The sequence below is a fragment of the Typopeltis vanoorti genome, chromosome 14 (genome assembly GCF_054136105.1).
Source record: "Typopeltis vanoorti isolate ZY-2024b chromosome 14, IOZ_Tvanoo_1.0, whole genome shotgun sequence".
NCBI lineage: Eukaryota > Metazoa > Arthropoda > Arachnida > Uropygi > Thelyphonidae > Typopeltis > Typopeltis vanoorti.
The window spans coordinates 24,289,689-24,311,894 of record NC_143562.1 but is presented as its reverse complement, the minus strand read 5'-3'; the positions used below and the strand labels follow the sequence as shown (position 1 = coordinate 24,311,894).

The following is a 22,206-nucleotide window of genomic DNA, read 5'->3' as shown; positions in this document are numbered from 1 at the left end:
TGTGGAAATTTCTAAAAACTCTTCGTAACAAAAGACAACTCCTTCCCCCCTCCCCATGAAGACTAAACATGGAATTGCACACTTAGGTGAAGAAAAAAGTAGAAGCCCTAATTGACAATCTGGAAAATCAATGCAGCCCATCTTATGAAAACTTCAATATTAATCTCATTTATAAAGTTCATCGTCAAGTCAGAAAAGCCTTAAGACAGCCTAAGGATGATTCAGAGCTCATCACCCCCCCCTACTCCAATAGAAATAATCAAAATTATATCCCAATTGAAGAATAAAATGGCCCCTGGCCCCGACCGCATCACCAATAGAATAATAAAATTACTCCCAAGGAAAGCCATAATTCATCTAGTTAATATAATCAATTCCATATTAAGACTCCAGTACTTTCACATAGCTTGGAAAACTGCTGACATCATCCCTCTGAAAAAGCCTGGCAATAACCCACAACTCTCCCAAAGCTACAGGCCCATCAGTCTTCTTTCCTGCCTCGGCAAAGTAACAGAAAAAGTCATCCTAACAAGGCTACAGCTAGCAGTGGACAAACATAAAATAATCCCAAATGAGCAATTTGGTTTTCGCAAAGCTCACAGCACAGTGCAACAAAATCACCGATTAACAGAACACATCATCCATGGTTTCAACTGGCACCTCCACACAGCTGCTGCTGTGTTCTTGGACGTTGCCAAGGCCTTTGATAAGGTCTGGCATTATGTCCTTATCTTCAAACTTATTGAAAACAACATCCCAATTAAGCTAGTAAAACTTATTAACTCATACCTTAGCGAAAGATACATGCAAGTAAAGCTTAACAGAATTGTTTCTTCAAGGCTGGACAAAATTTTAGTCCCTTCTGGCCCCACTACTGTTCACATACGTATCAGACATCCCTCTAAATTCCAGAACAACCATTACGGCTTTTTATGCCGACGACACCGCTATTCTAGCAAGGTCTCTCAGCCCTCGCCTGGAAATCAGTAGACTCCAAGGAAGTATCAACGCACTGGAAAAATGGTTCACCAACTGGAGGATTCAAGTACCCCCCCCCCTCAAAAGCTCAGCCATGTTATTCTCTAGAAAAAAGATCTGAACTAAAGAAGACATCTTGCTCTCTGATCAAAAGATCCATGGCAATCAAACTCCTTTTCAACAAGCACATCAATCTCATTGGCTCCATGACTTCCAAAGTAATAGCTCATCTCTACCCAATGATCAACCGCAAGAGCAAATTGAACCTACATAATAAATTGCTTCTTTACCGGATGGTAATACGTCCAGTCATTACCTACGCCTCACCAGCATGGAGTCACAATTCACGATCAAACATTTCAAAACTACAAAGAATCCAAACTAAATGCCTGAGGATGATCCTGGACGCCCCGTGGTTTATCAGAAATTCACAGATTCATCGAGAAACCGGCATTCTGTCAATTACAATGAAACAGAGTACTACAAATACAAAAGACCGAAGGCTATTCTACTCCCAGCTATTATTACATAACTAATACAACTTTCCCCAGAGAAAAAGTTTTTGAGAGCTTAAAGCTCTCAAAACTCCGTTTCCCAAATGACTTCCTTCACAGACTAAGGGGAATATGAAAACCATTTTTGCTTCACCCATCCTGACAGTAGCGTTATCCGTTCAGCCTTTCCTCTTTTCTTTTGCCGTACATATCTGAATCCTTGTTCTTGTGAAACAAAAATTGCGGACCAATATTATTCAACTTAGAACCGTAATTATGGTAGGTAGAATGTTGTTTTCCTATAAATCTCTTTCCTTTAGGTTTAGAATCTAAAATTTATTTTTACAATTTTGATTATTAATTAAGGTGAGATATTTATGCTCGCTTTTCTTTAACCTATTACAGATATATCCGGTTTTCTCCTTTTTTTTCCTTCTTTCTCTATGGAAACTAGAGATTTTAATTATGTAAGAAAAATTGACCAAGTACTGTACATGCAAAGAGAATACACTCCAATTAGTAAGAAGTAAAAACCGGCTTCTATCCATTTGAAAAAGCTATTGTAAAATAAAAGAAATTATTTCATATAAAATAATGTGATAATTTAAATAATATATTTTTATTTTTAAAGAAATTTAAACATTTTTGAAATAAATTTATGAAACATTATGAGAAATTTCTATACACCTATAAAAATTATTTTAAATAAATATATAAGAATGATGGAAATGGATTGTTATTTGGATGGATTGTTGAGCATATGAATTCTCTTTTTTCGCTTCTCGGCCCTTTGACTAAGATCAAGTGTGTAGTTCATTTTTGTGAACTTTCCCCATAGGTGATTAGCAAATTGTTTAGCTAAGCGCAAATTGTAGTATAGTATAGTATATACTATATACTATATACTATACTACGCTTTGCCGATAATAACTGAGCTAACATATGTTAGCTCAGTTATTATCGGCCAAGCGTTTCATAGAGGCACTTGATAATAAACTACAGCAGCAGATACAGAATAAACCCCAGACTGGGGCAAGAACAACACACTCGGTGGTGGGAATAGCTTAGGCCCCCCCCCTCACCAGCATGGCTTTGCCGCGTACGCGGACCCTTGGAATCGAAGTGGAAGCTGATCTACGACCTCGATGTTTGGCCAAAGCCCTCATCGAAAGCGTCGGCGCTGAGCAGATTTTTGGGTTTACCCCCTTTGGTGGTGGATGCTTCCAAGTAGTAGTAAGGAGTGAGCAAACAAGAGACAAACTACTTGCAGGATTCGAATGTAATGGAAAAACAATAGTTCCATTTTTGGTAGGGAGCATTACCAAACTACTTAGAATCCTCAGATTCCCTTTAGAATATATTGAAACGGATGTAAAGATCATCCACGAAATATTCGGGAAATGGGGCGTTATACACAAGGTGGAAGTCCTAAATGACGTAGAAAACCCCAAATGGAAGTCGGGTGAAGTCCACATCTCCCTCGAGATGAAAACGCCCGTTCCCAACTTCATTATTATTGGATCCGCCAGAGTAATGATAAATTACCCTGGTGTAAAAAAACAATGTTTTAGATGTGGTGCTTTCACTCACCTTGGGGCGGACTGTCCTAGAGTGAAATGTAAAAACTGCCTCAAAGCAGGCCACAACCAAGAAAACTGTGAGTCAGCTTGCCTGAAATGTGGGGTCATTGACCACAAAGTGGACACATGCCCATCCAGAACCCTTGCTGAGAGGATGGGTGGTGCAATCACGCCAGCAACTCCACCAAGCAATTTAAATGACACACCACAGGAAGCTTCTCCTCCTTTTGAGGCTGCTCCTGATATAACAGAAATCCATACTTTCATGTGTAAGAAAAACCGAAAGGGGAAAAAAACTTCCACAAGCAATAAAATCCAACAAGAAGAAACAGTCGCTATTGAAACCATCAATACCAATATAGATACTAATACAGATGATATAGATAGGGAAGAAGGAAAGATGGAGGTGAACACCAACACCTCCAAACGGCCATTAAGCCCACAGGAAGAAGAGTTGGTAACGCCCAAAACAGCAAAAGTATCTGAGACCGCCCACCCAGAAGTCCCTCACGTGAAAGCAGGGGAGACTCTCAGCCATCTCATCAGAGGTATCCCAGGGATGGCGGAAAAATTCAAAGAAGCGATAAAAAAAATAGGAGAACCTGAACTCCTCCTCGCAGGAGAACATGGATCTGACATCGTCAGTGCAAAATGAGGTGACATTTTCGTTGATGACATCAGCAAAATCACCTCTGAGCAAGTAGAGGTAGCCCAGGATTTAGACGAGGAGGCAGCTTCGGCGTTCTTCATAGCTCTCTGCAAACTAGACATGGCCAAGGGAAGTGAGGTGGCCAAAAGAATAATAACTGCCCACAACAAAAGAAAGACACAGTAACCACCTTGTGGGGTTTCTGTACACAGCTTCACCGGTTTCAGCTATCACAGGTGGGGGAGGACCTGAGAACCCGAGCGGCGAAGGCTTACAGCGAGGCGGTGCAGTTCCTTGTGAGCTGCATCACTCGGGCCAGATCCTTCCTCCACCTCTAAGTTTAACTTTCAATTTTTGTTTTTCTGTGTACTTTTTTGTTTTTGTTTTGTTACATGTTTCCTTTTTAGGATTTTTCCTTTTTTGTAAAGTGAAAAATCAACGACCGTTTTAGAAACGCCCCTGGGGGGCAAACAGCTAAAACAGGTCAACTGAGGCCTCTTTAACCTACTCTACCACTATGCACTCTATCTTTATTTCCTCTCCTACTATCTGCTGACTCTCAGCCTATCTTACTCTACAGGCCGATGATGAAGATTTGTTGAACTCACAAATTATTTTGAATCGAATCAATTTTAATTGAACTGGAGCAGGAAAGGTACTTACGGGGAGAAGTGCGGTTCCTGAGGAGATGGTGCGATCCATCTGCCAGATCATACAGGGGGAGAATCTGATTGTCTCTGCACCTATAGCACCTTGAAGTTGTAGGTGTTGACGCTATCTCGATCTTCCTTCCTGATCAGCGTTTACTCCACAGGTATGTCTAGTCTCTTCGCAGTTGAAAGTTTTTCTGTCTCCAGGTTGGGGGTTGACCTGAACAAACCCGGACTACGAAGGCCACCATCGAGGTGGTCCCAAGCCCTTTTCAGGGTGGGGTCTTCCGGGCCAGGTCATCTCCCTTCTTTTCCTGGTTATACTGTTCTGGGTTTGCTCGTCAAACTCATTCCTCTATAGAATTGTCTTTCACCTAGTCTTAAGATTTATTTACACTTTGTTAAATTTGCTTAGTCTCTCCTTTTTTTTTTTCCTTTTCAGGATTTTTCCTTTTTAAAAGTGAAAAATCAACGACCGTTTTAGAAGCACCCCTGGGGGGTCAACAGCTAAAACAGGTCAGCTGATGCCTCTTTCATCTACTCTACTACTATGCATTCTATCTTTATTTCCTCTCCTACTATCTGCTGAATCTCAGCCTATCTTACTCCACAGGCCAATGATGAGATACGTTGAACTCACAAATTATTATTTTTTTATTATTGAATACTTCACAGGATCATTTCTGTAGTGTGATTAGCGAGTTTCTGTTCTTACCAAGTTAACAGGCTAAGAGCAAATTGTAGCATCTGTTCGTAACCGTTGATATCGGTACGAGTCCCATCGGGGCTCACGATATTTACCGGAAATTTACAGATCTTCCTAAATCCCGGACCGGGGCAATAATAAACACTTGGTGGTGGGAATAGTTAGCCTCCCCTCGCCAGCTATGGCCAATGTTTTGCCGCGCATGCGGACTCTCGGCAGCGAGACACGCCGCTCTGAGACCTCGACCCTTGGCCAAGGCCCTCATTGACAGCGTCGGTGCGGACCAGATTTTTGGATTCACTCCCTTTGGTGATGGCAGATACCAAGTCGTAGTAAGGAGCGCCCAGAGATAGAGACAAATTACTCGATGGCTTTCAAAGTAATGGAAAGGAAATTGTTCCATTTATGGTGGAGAGCATTATCAAAATGCTTAAAATCCCCAGATTCCCCTTGGAATATATACAAGGTGACGAAAAAGTAATCCATGAAGTGTTCGGAAAATGGGGCGTTGTACGCAACATACAAGTCCTAAACGATGCAGACAACCCTCAATGGAAGTCGGGCGAAGTACACATCTCGCTCGAGGTGAAAACACCGGTTCCAAACTTCGTCGTCATCGGATCCGCTAGGGTAATGGTAAATTACCCTAGCGTAAAGAGGCAATGCTTCAGGTGTGGCGCCTTCACTCATCTTGGGACGGACTGCCCTCGAGTGAAGTGTAAGAACTGCCTCAAAGCAGGCTAAGTGTGAGGCAGCCTGCATGAAATGTGGTGCCACAGACCACAAGGTGGACACCTGCCCATCAAGAAACCTTGCAGAAAGGATGGAAGGTGCCATCACAGTAACACCGCCGGATAATGCTAAAAATGTAGAAATGGAAGATTCTCCAAACTTGAAGGTCGCAGCAGAAAGCCATACCACCACAAAGGAAAGCCACAAGAAAAAAAAATGCCGCCATTGACTGCAGAAACAAGCAGCAATGATACAACAACCAAAAACACATGCTGCTAAAACTACTGCAGAAGAAAAAGTAAATAAAACAGAAAACATGAAGGCAAACAGCGCCCACTTCAAAAGACCCCTCAGTCCAGAGGAAAAGGAGATGAAAAAAATAAAAAAAACCCAGCAGAAACAGAAGAATTGGAGACTCCTCATGCAAAAGCAGGGGAGACTCTAAAGCATCTAGTTAAAGGTATCCCTGGGGTGGCAGAAAAATTTCAAGAAGCAATAGTGAGAATAGGGGAACCTGAGCTCCTCCTCACAGGGAAGTATGGTCCCAATGTAGTTAGTGCAAAATGGGGTGATTTATTTGTTGAAGACATCAGCCAAATCACCCCTGAGCAAGTACAGGTAGCCATGGACATAGACGAGGAGGCGGCATCGGCGTTCTTCATAGCTCTCTCCAAATTAGACATGGCCAAGGGAAGTGAGGTGGCTAAAAGAATAATGACTGCCCATAACAAGCGACAGCCACAATAACCATCCCATGGTTTCCCATCCACAGCTATACTGTTCTCTAGTTCCCACAGGTGGGGGAGGGCCTGAGAACCTGAACGGCGAAGGCTTACAACGAGGCGGTGCAGCTCCTTGTGAGCTGCATCACTCAGGCCAGACCCTTCCCCCCACCTTTCTACTTTTGGTTTCCAATCCTTCCTATTTTTTTAGTTTCTCCGTACTTCATGTTTTTTTTTTGTTACATGTTTCCTTTTTAGGATTTTTCCTTTTTTTCTAAAGTGAAAAATCAACGACCGTTTTAGAAACGCCCCTGGTGGGCAAACAGCTAAAACAAGCCTCTTTAACTTATCTACTACTATGCATTCTATATTTATTTCCTCTCCTACTATCTGCTGACTCTCAGCCTATCTTACTCTACAGGCCGATGATGAAGATTTGTTGAACTCACAAATTATTATTGAGTAGTACCACAATGGCAACACTGGCACTAATGATTAAAAATGTCAGCCAAGCAGTTTTTGAAATCCTTCTTTACCGTGTGATGGTACAGTAGCCGTGAGTCCCCCCCTTTTTACGGGGGGATATGGCACCATCTAGTCTCCCCAAATTTTATCCGGGCTCGGGAACTGGCACAGGCTGACGAATCAAGCCTGTTGCTGGGTTAGTATTCCGTGTGTGTTCACGAGGCAGGTTTGCCTGCTTGCGAGATGAAAAACCCCAGGGGGGAAAAGCCCTGCTGTCCACGCCCAAGACATGCTAACTTGGCTATGGCTGAGGAAGATCCTTAAGTTCTTCGCGTCGTCGACGGGAATCGAACCTACGACACTCCTTCCCCAGGCATATGGTTGCAAAGTGCATAGCCACTAGGCTAACTGCGCGGACGTTTTTGAAATGCAATGAACTTCCTAATTGGATCGCTTTTCTACTTATGAGATGTTTATTTTTTATGAGATATCTGTAATACCCTCGAAAGAAAATACAATCAAATTTAAGGAACTGCTCCATCACGTGATTACAAACAACTGATCAAATCTGCGATCCGCACCGTAATATTAATAATCTCGCTTGCAAGACCCGGAGGTTGGTAAGGAAGAGGCAGCCTCTCCTGAAATGACCGCCCAACTCACGGGCTGATTGCAGAAATATCAATGAGAAAACCTTCAAGGGGGAATGGTCAGTCCATTTCACTATGTGCTGGAACCTTAATAAAGAAACAATAATTTCTTGGTAGCAGTGAAGAAATTCACGAAACAGCGATAAATATAGTTTCAACTTTAAATATTTGTTTTAAGTTGTTTGGCTGCTAACGAAGAGAAGTTCACTCTACTGTCCGACCACAGAAGCGAGAACGGTCGCTGGCAGATTGCCAAGAAGAGTCAATTCATTCACGTTGAAGGGCAGAAAGGAATAAGGCGATGAACGAATTCGTCACCAACAAGCGAAATCACATGATTTATACGTAAAAATTTTCAACTGTTGTACAAGCAAAATAGTTATCAGTTTAAAAACTAGAATTTTCATAAAAGAAAACGGTAATTTTCCGACGTATAATAATAAAAAAACTAATCACACGAAACGCATTGATTACCCTAATATCAGAATGGATTCGCCTTCTTCTGCCATGCGCAGAAGTCTCGAAGGGTCTCGCATCTGTGGTCGCACAATACTATTGATAATTAAAAAAAAAATAACTTAACAATACGCCTTCATATAAATATTTTGCCTTAGCATTTCTTTTTTCATCTCTTAGGAGAAATCTTTCCTAATAGCGCTGTATTGTGCTTGTGAATCAGAAATGCTCATCGCAGCCAACCCGACCATATTTAGTTACTCAACGTGAGTTGAAGGATCAAGAGATTTACATTCCAAATATTCCACTGGAACACTGCAATATTTTGAAAAAGAATAAGACAGTTTCTCTTTTTTCTGAAGCCATCATCAAGATTTAACTGATTTAGGACTCGTGAAAAAATTTTAAGCAGACAAAGATCAACATTTTATTTTTTGGAAGGTACAAGTTTCTCAACCAACACACACATAGATAAATAAATAAAAATAATAAAATAAAAAAATGATTAAAACCTGAATCAGCCTATTTTTAAGAAATGAAAAAAAATTGTGAAAATTATGTTTAATGGTCCAAAACTTAAACTTATATTTAAAATTGTTCCACTGAATTTGAATAGAGTTAGTGTTGTTCAACACTGCGAATGATTCTATCAAGTGAATCAAGACAAACGTACTGTGACTTGGTCATTAAAAGCAGCACTGAACTCGGTAATGAATTCACTGATATAATTATAAAATATAAAAAAGTATAATATTATTTATATAAAATTTGTGGAACTTAATTGATTATTTTGAATTTTAATAAAATATTTTAATATTTTTAAAAATTTTGAAAATAATTCTAATAATTTATAAACACCATAAAGAGTTATATTATTATATTATATATTAAAAATAATTATATATCATGAGTTGGACGAAAAATTGAGTTCAGAGGTCCGGAGTACGTTTCAATAAAGTGATTGAAGATTTTAGGATAAGCCTAGCCATGGATAAGTCCTTCGACGATCTCAATTTCCAGGAACTTCTGACGCTATTCAGGGAGTTAGGCAACTTGCTACACAAAAAATGGCCAGATAAAATCGGAGCACACCAGATCCTTGAAGCGGAGACAGAGGATACCCATCCCTTTAAACTTCCTCACCCTTCACATGACAACTCCTGCGAGCCAGCAATAACTACTGAAGACATCTCTCCTTCAAACTCCAGTAGCTTTCAGGAAGTTAAACGGAAGAAGAGAAAGAAAAAATCCCCTGCAACAGATCCTGAAATAATACCTCAGACGTCGGAAACTACAGCTCCAATGGATACATCAGCGCTAGCTGATGAAAGAACAGGGACTTTGACACAGCCCAAAGAGAGGATTCCGCCAGTAATCTTGAGAGCTAAAGAAAACTGGTCGTCACTTGCAGAGACGATGAAGAACAATAACATCAAGTTCTCATCAGCTAAAAACACCGACGATGGAGTCCGCATACAGCCCGAAGGAGAAACGGACTACCGCCAGCTCACCAGACTTATGGATGAACAGAAAGTCCCATATCACACCTACCAACTGAAAAGCGAAAAAAACCTTAAGGTAGTCATCAGAGGTCTGGCAGAAACCATAACAACTGATGAAATAGCTACTGACCTCAGATCACAAGGTCTTGAACCAATTAAGATCTCGCGCATGTACCGCGCAGACAAGCGCCCCATGCCTCTGGTCTTAGTGGAGATCAGTAAAGACCACAGAGCAATTTACGACCTTACTATAGTCTGCAACTTAGTCATCAAGACTGAACCACTCAGAAGAAAGGCATCCGCCGGTCAATGCCACCGCTGCCAAAAATTTGGGCATGCACAAACGTTATGTAAAGCAGATTACAAGTGTGTAAAGTGTGGTGACAACCATCCCTCGCACACTTGCACAAAATCATCGTCTACACCTGCTAAATGTGCGAATTGTGGCGGCCCCCATCCAGCAAATTTTAAAGGCTGCTCAATTCACCCATCTAACCAACGGAAGACTAGAGCGGCGTTGGCTCCGCCCACTGAGATTCAAGACACGAAACCTTCGCCGGAAGTCACAGTGCGGAGTGTTCCCGCCGATAAAACATACGCTTCTGCGGTCTCTCCGCGGATTTTACCCGTAGCCTCGACAGATTACAATGAAAATTCTGCACAGATTCTTGCTGCCTCACTTGGGGAGATGCTAATAGCCTTTAGCAAGATGAAACCCAGCCAAGCCGACACTAAGAAATTCCTCAGGAATGCTCAAGTCATCTTCTCCATGATCACCCAATGACATGCTCTAATGCATCTCGATGCTGATATCCCAGATATTTCCACATTGCTTCGTAACACTACCGCTACTTTTTCACCTAAGCAGCTTCTCATTCCGAGCAACTCATTCAGGAGTTTCCTAAGCGCCCGAAAGCTTCACTACCTTTCGGCTCAGGCGCTTCCGCATTGCCCTAATCAGGGTGAGCCGAGTGCTCGCTAACCTTTACAATAAGTCTTTTTCATACCGATGACGGGATCAGAATCCACGGGATTGACATCCATCAAGCCACAGAAGTTAACAGTTAACATGAGTTGGACGATATATCTATCTGTCCATTGCTTGCACGATATTTTCCCATATTCTTGCTCTTTCGGTCCTTCATGATAATATTCGTATTTTGAGGTTTTAAATTGTTTTAATCAGTTAATGAATTTTTGTGTCTCATGGAGAAGAATGTGATACAAAAGGAGGCATCCAAGAAGCATGTTATAGTTCTTTTTTTTTTTCGTCCTATTAAGTAACGCACACTGTAATTTATACATCTTTCGGATATGATCACCAGTAAATTTTGCGGTTTTAAATTGTTTTAATCAGTCAATGAATTTTTGTGTCTCATGGAGAAGAATGTGATACAAAAGGAGGCATCCAAGAAGCATGTTATAGTTCTTTTTTTTTTTTCGTCCTATTAAGTAACGCACACTGTAATTTATACATCTTTCGGATATGATCACCAGTAAATCTAAGACCGTAACGTATTCTATTTCAAGTCAAGCAATTCTCACTTGTGTATAAGAAAATTTTCTGAGTTGTTAATTTCCGTGATATATCTTTATGTTTTAGAGTATTCACTGAGGATGCGATTTGTAATACATCTATAAATATTCTCTCTGCGATTTATCTTTACGTTGACTTTGTTTAACTTGGCGTCATTCAAGTTAAATATTTAACTTAATAAGAGCCAGAGGATTTTGCTGAAAGATTTGCGTGGAATAATTTTAAAATGACTCAGTATAGCAAAATATTACTTAAATTAGAATATCAAATGTTAAACAAATATGTAGTTAGGCTTAACCGATGAAGAAAGTTATCAGATCAGTGATCTTTTACCTTAATTACAATACTACTTAAAAGCAGGAAATATTTTAATGCCTGTGAACTACTTAAAAATAAAGGAGGGTTTTTATTTGTTTTTTAACTGTAAAAGTGTCTACTATATTTTGGCATGAATTTAATAATAATAATCGATGGAGCTCTTTGTGCATTATCTTATTAAACTAGATAAAATATTTTTTTTGTTTGTTTTTGTGCTGTTAGGAAATAAAAATTGTTGAATTAAAAATGAACAACTCCCATAGATATTACATATATTAATTTGATAGATGTCTGCGCAGTTAGCCGAGTTGCAAACAAAAGTAATCTCCAAGTAACCTGTCATATAATGACATAAAACGTATTGACGTGACATGCGCATTTCAGAGGCTTACATATGCGCCACTGTGTGGCCAATGAGAGAAATGATGGTGTTTTTATTTTTATTATTGCCATTCTCACCGAGTTAATCAAATAAAACGCATATAATGAATATTGTGAAAAACAGAAAGTTCTCATATAAAAATTATATATATATATTAATAAATAAGTATTTTATTAAGCTAATTTAAGTAAAAACATTAACTATTATTATTTTTATAATAAAAATAAGATCGCAATAAAATATATCGAAATAAAAATGGAAAATTTTATAAAAATAATATTTATTATAACCTGAATGTCACGGTAAATATTAATGGCTATAAATTTTAATTCATTTTTAATTGGTAATTTAAATTTAGGTATTCGAATAAATTTTAAGTTATCGACAGATGTTTCGTTGGTACTCTATGATTACTGTTATATCGAAAGGAATATTTCAATCACATATACTATAAAATTATTTCATCTACTTATATAATGGCTGTTTGCAATGATTCCATAATAATAGTGTGTCGGATTGTAACACCTACCACGCAAATATTTCCTGTTAGATTTGCTATATTGTTTCCTGACTGCAGTAAGTTGCTGACAGGGTTCTCTACCGTAAAGATAAGCTTCATATCCGATATTTCATTACCGATAAATGCATTCGATATCACTTGACTCTGTTTCAAGTAATTTCGGAAGTTATATTATTATACATCGTTAGTTGGTATTCCATTATAATCAGCTGAATTTTGTGTGACTTTTTTACATGTAGAAGGTCTTTTATCACTACCATATGATGCGAAAAAATATATATAAAGGAAAGGTGTACTTCATTGTTTTATTCTAGTTTTGGCAAGAATCTGTGTATATAAATTTTAAATGTTAAATAAAATTGTATTAAAAATGATTTTTCTAATGTCAAACCCACATATGAAAGGTTGCAAATCCATAACACATCAGTTCGGTGCTTAGGCGAAGGGTTAAGGAAGACGATGAATCTGTTGAGGCGATTTTTTTTTTTTTTTTTTTTTTGAATAGCTGAAGATTATAGTCCTAGAGAAAGACAGAGCTGTTCCAAAGAACAGAGGTACATGGAATGAGATGAACTGTAGATGGATGTTGACAGTAGTTGCCATGTTCTTACAGTCTTGGAAGAATGTACACAAATGATGGTGTCCAGTTCAGCACGATATCGTGAAAATACCTAAAGAAAAGGCACAAATAACAGACATATTTACGCATGAAATTATTGTAATGAATATAGGAGGAGGAGGGGACAATCGGATTGTTGTCTTCTGGATAGTTTCAAGAATTCTTAGTGAGGTTTTAGGTGCTCCACCCCTAAATGTGTGAATAGCATTAAGGTTATTTTTGCGGATCTGGGACTCCTACTAACGAGAATTAATACCGTGATCAGGAACTTGCATGGTTTTCTTTTTTGAGACAAAGTGAACCATAGCCGAGATGGGTTCGTATCTTGAAAGACTGCAGGTGTAAGTCGACAGTAGAACATAAATCGGATCCTTTCTATCTAAAAATTAATTAAATAAGCTAAATCTATCGCTCTAGCAATAAATCTAAGCATTATATTGTGTGAATTCAAGTTTCTCATCATTGGCCTTTTGAGTATAAAAGAGATGCTGAGATTCAGCAGAGAGAGAGAGAGAGAGAAATAGAAATAGAAATAGAGGAGAAAAAGAGGCCTCATTGACCCACCGGGCGCTTCTAAAACGGTCGTTTGACTTTTCGCTCATTAAAGGAACAAAATACGCTAAAAAACCTAACAAGAGTAAGCAAATAAAATAAAGGAGAATAGTAAAAACACTACACTATGAGATAAAAATCAGTAACGAAGAATATAAACCTGCAAAACCTGGTACACAGGTAAAAAACAAGGGAACAAATTAATTAAAATTAAATACAGACCGTTCTAACAATAGAGATGAGTCAAACTTGTTCTTATGATCAATTGATTGTGATTTTATAATATAGAATAGTTATTACTGTATAATACTCTTTATACAGTATACTACTACTACTACTACTACTACTACTACTACTAATAATAATAATAATAATAATTATTATTATTATTATTATTATTATTATTATTATATCATTATTATTATTATTATCTCTCAGTCACACACATGCACGCGTGCACACACACACAAAAAAAACCTATAGCAAACCTTCCTCAAAAAAACACCATTAAAAGGACGCAAACATACCATACCCAAATCCAACTCCACTTGCAAAAAAGTTAAACCGTACACAAGCAGTTGTAGTCTTCTAAGCATCTACCTACAAACAGTAAAATCAACACCCGGCTTGCGGTAAATATATATGTGAAAAAAGATGTAAAAGACATTGTTAATATCATTACCTATGCAATTTAAATAAGATATTTTCCTAGCATTCTGTACAGGAAAAAAAAATATACAAATATACAGATAGATAGATAATCGTGTAATCTATCCTGTGTAACTGAACTATAACTGATTGTAAACTATTACAAAAATCGTTATTACTACTACTAACACACAAATTGTTGTACTATATGACTTGCGCACTGTACAAAGTATGAGATAAATTGGAATCTGAATTGAACCAAATGTGAAAAATTGTAGTATTATCTCTTAAATTGTATGTATTATATAAATATGAGTATCATATGTATTATATAAATTGAATGTATAATTAAATTGTATGTATACGTATGAAATTTATTAGACAGATAATAAAGTATTATTTGACATTGACATTATTATTATATTAACTCTTCTGGAGTCAAAGACTCATCGAGGGAGAGAGAGAGTTTTATACCTTTTTTTGACAGTTTTGACAATTACATAAATTATATAAGAAACATGCATCATATTACATTGCGATGTGATATAAGTATACACATATTACAAAAGTCCACTGATTTACGGACAATCTCTCCTGCGTATAACATATCTATCACACTGAAGCTTAAACTTGTTCACACTCTTAGTATTTGCGACATACTCAGGCAATGCATTCCGCTCACCCACCATTCTCCATGTAAAAATAAATACTTCTCACCCTCTTATTCACCACTTCCTTGCACAATTTCCAGGGATGGTCCCTTTCCGCAATCTGAAAAATCTCGCTCTCTCATTCATCCAGTAAATACCTCTCAAGAGCTTAGAAGTCTTAATCCTATCACTCCTCCGCCATCTCTCAGCTAAACTCAGCAGATTACACGACTTCAATGTATCTTTATAGCTAACATTCCACAGTCCTGAAATCTTTTTTGTCAACCACCTCTGCACCCTCTCCAAAGTATCTTCACCCCCCCCCTCTAAACCCCGGTGACCAGATTTGAGCACAATGATCCAGATGTGTTCTGATCAGGGCCTTATACAATGGAATCCCTACCATTTTATTTCTGTTCGTCTTAATCACTTTTGCAACATGCCCCTTAAATTTTAAATTTTGATCCACCATAACCCCAAGATCCCGGGCTTCCTCCAGCATACGTCCACATATAGAGTATGCAGTATTCCTATCTGCTGTTCCCAAAATTCAAAATTTACATTTAGCAACATTAAACTGTTCTCCCCATTTATCTGATTATATTTTCAGCTTATTAATTTTCTTGAAGAGCCACTACATCAACACTACTCTCAATAATCTTCCCCAGCTTCACATCATCCGCAAACAATTGAATAAATCCTTTAATTACACTGATAATATTGATGTAAAGATTGGAAAGTGGTGGTCCCAGCACAGAGTCCTATAGAACTCCACTTAACTTTCTTTCCCCCCTATATTTATCCTCCATATACAACGGTTTGATATCTATCAGACAACCAATTGCCAATCCACTCCACCAACTTAATTTCCAAACCCATACGCTTCAACTTAAACATCAGTTTATCATGTGGTACCCTATCGAATGCCTTTGCAAAATCTAAAAAAAAAAAAAAAAAAAATTACAGTGTATGCATTTCCCTCATCAAACACTCTTGTTACTTTATTATAAAAGACTGGGGGGGGGGGGGGCTCTGCCGCCCTGACGCCTACGGCGCCCAACCTCCCGATATGAGACAACAACGTGTTTGTCTCATGAAGGCAAACACATTGTTGGACGTTTCAAAACAATGAAGAGACAAAAAAAGTGACAAAAACATTTCAAATTTCGGCTTATCTTTTTATATATATAGAATAGATATCACAACATTATATATTTTAGAAGAATTTTAGAAAAAAAAAATTAAATATTTCATTATTCAAATTAAGGGGATATTAAATCCCACATAGTTTTAAAACCGAATAAGAAACTCAAAGATTGGAATCAGAGAGTTTCTTGCTGAATATAGTAAACTATAAAGTATCGGCGACCACTAGCGTGAGCTAATGCAAGTGACCCTAGTACGTAGTATAATCTCAGGCAACTCGTTGCAAAGGTGGGGAAAGTTCTAATCGCTAATCTTGGTATTTCCCATAATGTAAAAACATATTTCCTAGGAAATGTATGCTGTTATTACATTATGGTGGGAGGTCACTACCCAGACCGGTTTCAGCCTTTTTTGAGGCTTCATCAGTGAGTAGCTAGACCAAATTAATACCAAAGGGTATAGCGAAAAGAACTCTGCTATACGAGTTGTCAAACAAGTGCAACTTTATTATAAAAGACTGGGGGGGGGGTAACTTAAATATTTCAAATTAAATTAAAATTTTTAATTTATTATTAATTGTTCATTTGAAAATATATAAAAAAAACTATATCATATTTTAAAGAAACAAAGTATTCTTAGATAGAATAACCTCCTGACACTATCAAAAGCATGCTTTTTATGTAGATAAACTACCATATATATGCTGGAACACAAAGTAACTGGGCGTATAAGACGACTCCCTCAAATAAAAAAAAAAAATCTTTCAAAATCTTTATTTTGTGCTATACTCACCGCATAAGACGACACAAATTTTACACTTATCGCCCACTGCTTTTTACCCGATAGTTTAATATAATATAGACACAGTAATCACTTGATGTGTTTTCTTGAAGGCAATTTATGAACGATGTCTTCCCGTATGAGACGGTCGTAAAAGTGCTACGTTTATAGCTCTTTTCACTTTCTCGTATTGTAATGCACGTGGTTTAAATCCTAATATAACCTTAGTGGTTGCATTAGGATTTAAATGGCAAAAAACTACATGTTTGTCCCACTGAATACATTTATTATATCCTAATATTTATTGGAAAATATATTAATATGCAAATATATTAGTCTATTAACATGCCAAAAGCGTATTTGATCAAAGACTGAAAAACAACTGGAGAAATAAAAAAACAACACAAAGAAACGTGGCCATTAACATGGTTAGATAAAAAAAAATATATAATTGGATAAAGAAGCAAACAAAGCTAATGGATATTGTAACAATAATAAAAGGCAACAAATACTGGACAAGACATGTGATGAGAATGTCTGACAAAAGCCAACAACAGAAATGGATACCAAGAACTGGTTATCGGAAACCAGGTAGACCAGCGATAATATGGGATGATGAGATAGCAAGATGTTATGGACATTTATGGTGGAAAGATGCACAAGATCGACCTCGGAGATAATATTTCCAGAAATGTGTGACTTAAGGCACGTCACATATGACCAAAATAGATGTATTGTAATACTAATGGAATTTTTAATGTAATATTTTATCGGAAATTTTACGTTGAAGTAGAAAAAAGATATAACTTTTAAAGCGTGAGACATTTATAGATTTCTGTAATTCAGGGTTTGTCCTTTTTAGGGCAGAAATTGTATATAAATGACACATCAAAACGAAAAAAAAGGCCTTTTTTATGTCTTCGTTTTTGGAAAACCGAAAAACAAACAAATAAATAAATAATAAATAATAATAGAGACCATCCATAAAAAATTGGAGAAAAAAAATCGAATGCCCATGTGACAAATAAGAATTCATCAAAATGAAGTCATCGTTATAAATATTTATTACGGATTAAAATGATTTAAAGTAAAAAAACAAATTTAAAACCCAATATTTCTGTAGTATAACGTAACATTGTCATAACAAAACAGTGATTAAAAAGTAAACAGTTATGTGAAAATTCGAATAATTTAGATAATCACGTTTAAAATGGCTGTTCTTAATATCTTCTGCTGTATTTTTTTTTTATTATTTTTTCCCCCCCAGAAACAGAGATGTCGCTTTTAGATAATCGCGTTTGTTGTTTTTTATATCTTCTGCTATTTCCACCCCCCCTCATAAACATAGATGTCGATTTTAAAATATCAAATGAAGATTATTGTTCATAATATCTCTGCTTTATTTTTTTTATTTTTAAGAAACAGATGTCGCTTTTCAGTTTAAATGTAATTATTTAAATGAGTATTTTTAATGTTCAAGTTTTGCTACATTAGAGAAATCGTAAAATATTTAATAAACTTCAGTTTTTATTAGTTTAAACGCATTATAAATTCGTTATAAATACAATAATATTTAAATTATCGTATTTATAATGAATTCTCACCCCTTCATAAATATAGATGTCGCTTTTAAAATATCATGTGTAGATTATTGTTCGTAATATCTTCTGCTGTATTTTTTGTAATTTTTTTTTTAGAAACAGATGTCGCTTTTCAGTTTAAATGTAATTATTTAAATGAGTATGTTTTTTTTATGTTAAAGTCACTATTTTGATACGTTAGAGAAATCATAACATTTAAAGTTTTTAATAAACTTCAGTTTTATTAGTTTAAACGAATAATAAATTCGTTATAAATATAATAATATTTAAAGAAGGTGGAAATACTTTTATTAGAAAAATAAAAGTAGTTTAATGCGCACATTTTATTTATAAAATTGTAAACAGAAGCTGATCTTTAAATAAACTTTGTACATTCAACGTTTTTTTTTTTTTTTTTTTGGTAACGATATGTAGATATCTAGACTTTTAGATCTAAACAGGAGATGCATTTTCATATTTATTAATTTTCGAGTATTTTTAAAGATTTTTCATTTTTATCTCAGCTTTTTCATTTAAAATAAAAAACGAGGAAAAAAAACCTTCCTCCATTGAGCTGCCTGAACGATGTAAGCCACTCTAATTACTACAGCTATTCATGTGACGGATGACTTAACATGCCACTGTTCTTAAGGATGGGGGAAGAAGAAGGGGAAGTTAGCCAACTAACCACCGAGAAAGGCGTTATCTTTGCCGTGGGCTACACGAATTGACACACCGCATTGACGTCAAACTACTTTTTGGCGGTGAGTTCAAATACTCCGCCTCACACGCGCGTTCTCTCTTCCCTCTGCTAAGACCGCATTAGAGTTTGTAATCCTCAGCTCAAGAAATAGTCCCCCTCATCCCCTCGGAGAACTTTATACCCGAAGGTTCCCGTACACGTGACTGGCGGATGACTACGCAAGCAAGAAGCGTGCTTAGAAGTTGAAGAACAAAACAGGCAAAAGTGAAGGACATTCTAACTGCTTGGCCGCTTGGCTGCAACTAAAAGTGCCTTTGCAATGGAAAAGTGACTTTTTTTTTTTTTTTTTTTTTTGTCGGCCTGTTTACTCCAGGGAGAGATGTTCGCGTTTGTTCGTCTTACGTATTAGAGTTCGCGTGTGTGCGTGAGAACAGTCTAAATAGCTCGTGGATAGTGGACGCTATGTGTCGAGTTCGTCTGTTCGCTTTAATGTGGCTAGTCCTAGCCTGCTGTGAGTGCCAAAGTCTGTCCAGTCGTCGGAGCAAGTGCGAAAGAATTACTATTCCCATGTGTCAAGACATGCCGTACAATCTTACGCGTATGCCGAACATCATGGGACATACGGATCAAGCGGAGGCTGCTATTCAAGTGCACGAGTTTTTACCGTTGGTAGAAATCGGGTGTTCGAAACATCTGAAGTTTTTTCTGTGTTCTTTGTATGCCCCCATGTGTACGGAGCAAGTAGACATTGCCATACCCTCTTGTCAGTCCATTTGCGAAGAGGTCAAATTGAGATGTCTTCCGGTTTTGCAGCAGTTTAATTTTCATTGGCCGCACATGTTGAATTGCAGTCGTCTTCCTGTTCCACACAAAAATGGACTTTGCATGGAATTTCCCAACATTACAGACGAACGATATCACAAATCTGTTGGTGCCGATTGGGAAGGAGATCAGGACGTTGCCCGTAAGTTTGATAATCTCCAATCATCCTTATATCCACCTAGACGACCCCCTAAATACGTGGGTTTTCCTCGTTCCATAAGCGAAGGTAAAACTCCAGTGATCAATGACAAAAATTCTCCTTCATCAACCCGAACTCGAACGGAAGAAAGATGTCCCGATGGTTTCGTTTACGTACGGGGAAGAATCGCTAATACTGGTATCTGCACCCCTCAGTGTGGTAAAGAGGTTTTCTTTACCCGTCAGGACAAAAACTTTGCCGAAATCTGGATGGGGATTTGGGCCGCGATATGCTTTATGAGTACTTTGTTCACCGCTTGTACATTTTGGATCGATACCGTCCGCTTTCGATATCCGGAAAGGCCAATAATTTTCCTGAGCATGTGTTTCTCTATCAGCAGTACGGGTTACCTCATCCGAGTGTTCGCGGGAGCAGATTTCGTCTCCTGTGATCGAAGTTCGCAAGAACAAGCCCATATTATTCTAGAAGGATTGGAGAGTAGCGGCTGCATCGTGGTGTTCTTGCTTCTCTACTACTTCGGCATGGCTTCGGCCTTGTGGTGGGTGATTCTTACACTCACGTGGTACCTGGCAGCGGCAAAGAAGTGGGGTCACGAAGCCATAGAATCTCACTCCAGTTACTTTCATCTTGCTGCTTGGGGGATCCCAGGTGGTTTGACAATTTTTGTGTTGACTTTGCGTTATGTGGATGGAGATGAACTCACGGGACTTTGCTTTGTGGGAAATCACAATCAAGATGCCCTTTTGGGTTTCGTCATCGTTCCTTTGTGCGCGTTTTTTCTTGCCGGAGTTTTGTTTATCATGCTCGGGTTTTTGTCTTTACTTCGTATCCGAAAGGTCATGAGACACGGAGGGAGCAATACCGACAAACTAGAACGTCTGATGGTACGTATAGGGGTGTTTTCGGTGTTGTATTCGATCCCTTCAGTGTGTGTCATCGCATGTTATTGGTATGAATACTCGAATAGAGCTAGATGGAAGGCGATTGCTTTGATAGCTGCCATGGAGTGCGAAATTCGTGGTTGTCGATTGCCCGATAGCATCCCCAGTGAAGAAATTTTCATGCTTAAGATATTCATGTCCCTTTTGTTAGGGATTACTACGGGGGTGTGGGTCTGGAGCAACAAAACTTGGCATGCGTGGAGTCGATTTTGCAACCTTCGATTAAGAAGAAGGCCTAGGAGGGACTTTAAAGCACCTCACGTTATTTATCACCTCCCACTTGGGTCTCCGTCCAAAACGCAACCACATCGTAAACCTCCAGCCCAGATCACCCGTGTATAAAAATGAACCTTTACCTGTCGAAATTTAGACTAAACTTGTAAATAACACTGTTGACATCTGATAAGACTCCGTATGTAAATTGTGAACGGTCCGTTACATGCTTTTGTAAAAATCTTCATCTCTCAGCGATATAAACTAATGTTTGTGAGTTTGTAAACTATAACTGTAATGTCAAGTTTGACTGTATAAACATTTTTATGTGTGAAACTCGTAATAAAGGTTTTTTAGTTAAATTTTAGTTAACTTTGTGTAGAAGTTCTTATTTTACTTAAATATAATATAATATTTTAAAAAGTTAAATATTATATATGTATAATATTTAACTTTTCAGATGTTTACATTTTTTTAGAGAAACTTCCAGTAAGAAATAAGAAAATGTTTATGATTATCAAAAATGTTCAAAAGAACTGATAGCACTTTATAAGAACCGTAAGAATGTTTAGGGAAGAACCTGTACAGATTTTGGAAGTTCTAACCTTTATTGGAAGACTGCTGAGAGAAGAATATCGTTACCGCCATTTATCACGTGGTTTTTCCCGTAACACAATTCAAATTTCAGATGTCATCAACACGTGATAATAGAATTTATTAATATAATTTATTTAATAATGGATAAGGTGTCTATATAATAAACGTGTTTGAAAGCTGTATAATTTAGGAGAATTAAATATAAAGAAAAAGCTTCTTTGCAAATATTTTGTTATGCATAGTTTGATAATTATATTAAAAATAAATAATTAATTAATAAGATAAAATTTATAAATATTCCAAATTCAGTTTTGTAGTATATGCTTCCAGCACTGACTTAGTTATTGAAGATTTATAACGAATAAGGGTAAAATAAACTAAATTAAAATGATTAGTGTCACGTTCTTTTTTTCTTTCTGCGTCTCTAAAATTCATCCACGCTTTATAGATTATA

The 22,206-nt window shown here is 37.4% G+C and overlaps 1 protein-coding gene across 1 annotated transcript; it reads left to right on the top strand.

The window, feature by feature from the left end:
• Positions 1 to 19,481: 19,481 nt before the first annotated feature.
• LOC150099308 (frizzled-10-like) lies at positions 19,482 to 21,284 on the top strand. The gene has a single exon (XM_090404307.1). It carries the CDS (start codon positions 19,482 to 19,484, stop codon positions 21,282 to 21,284), a length of 1,803 nt encoding a protein of 600 aa, XP_090260433.1.
• The last annotated feature ends 922 nt before the right edge of the window (positions 21,285 to 22,206 follow it).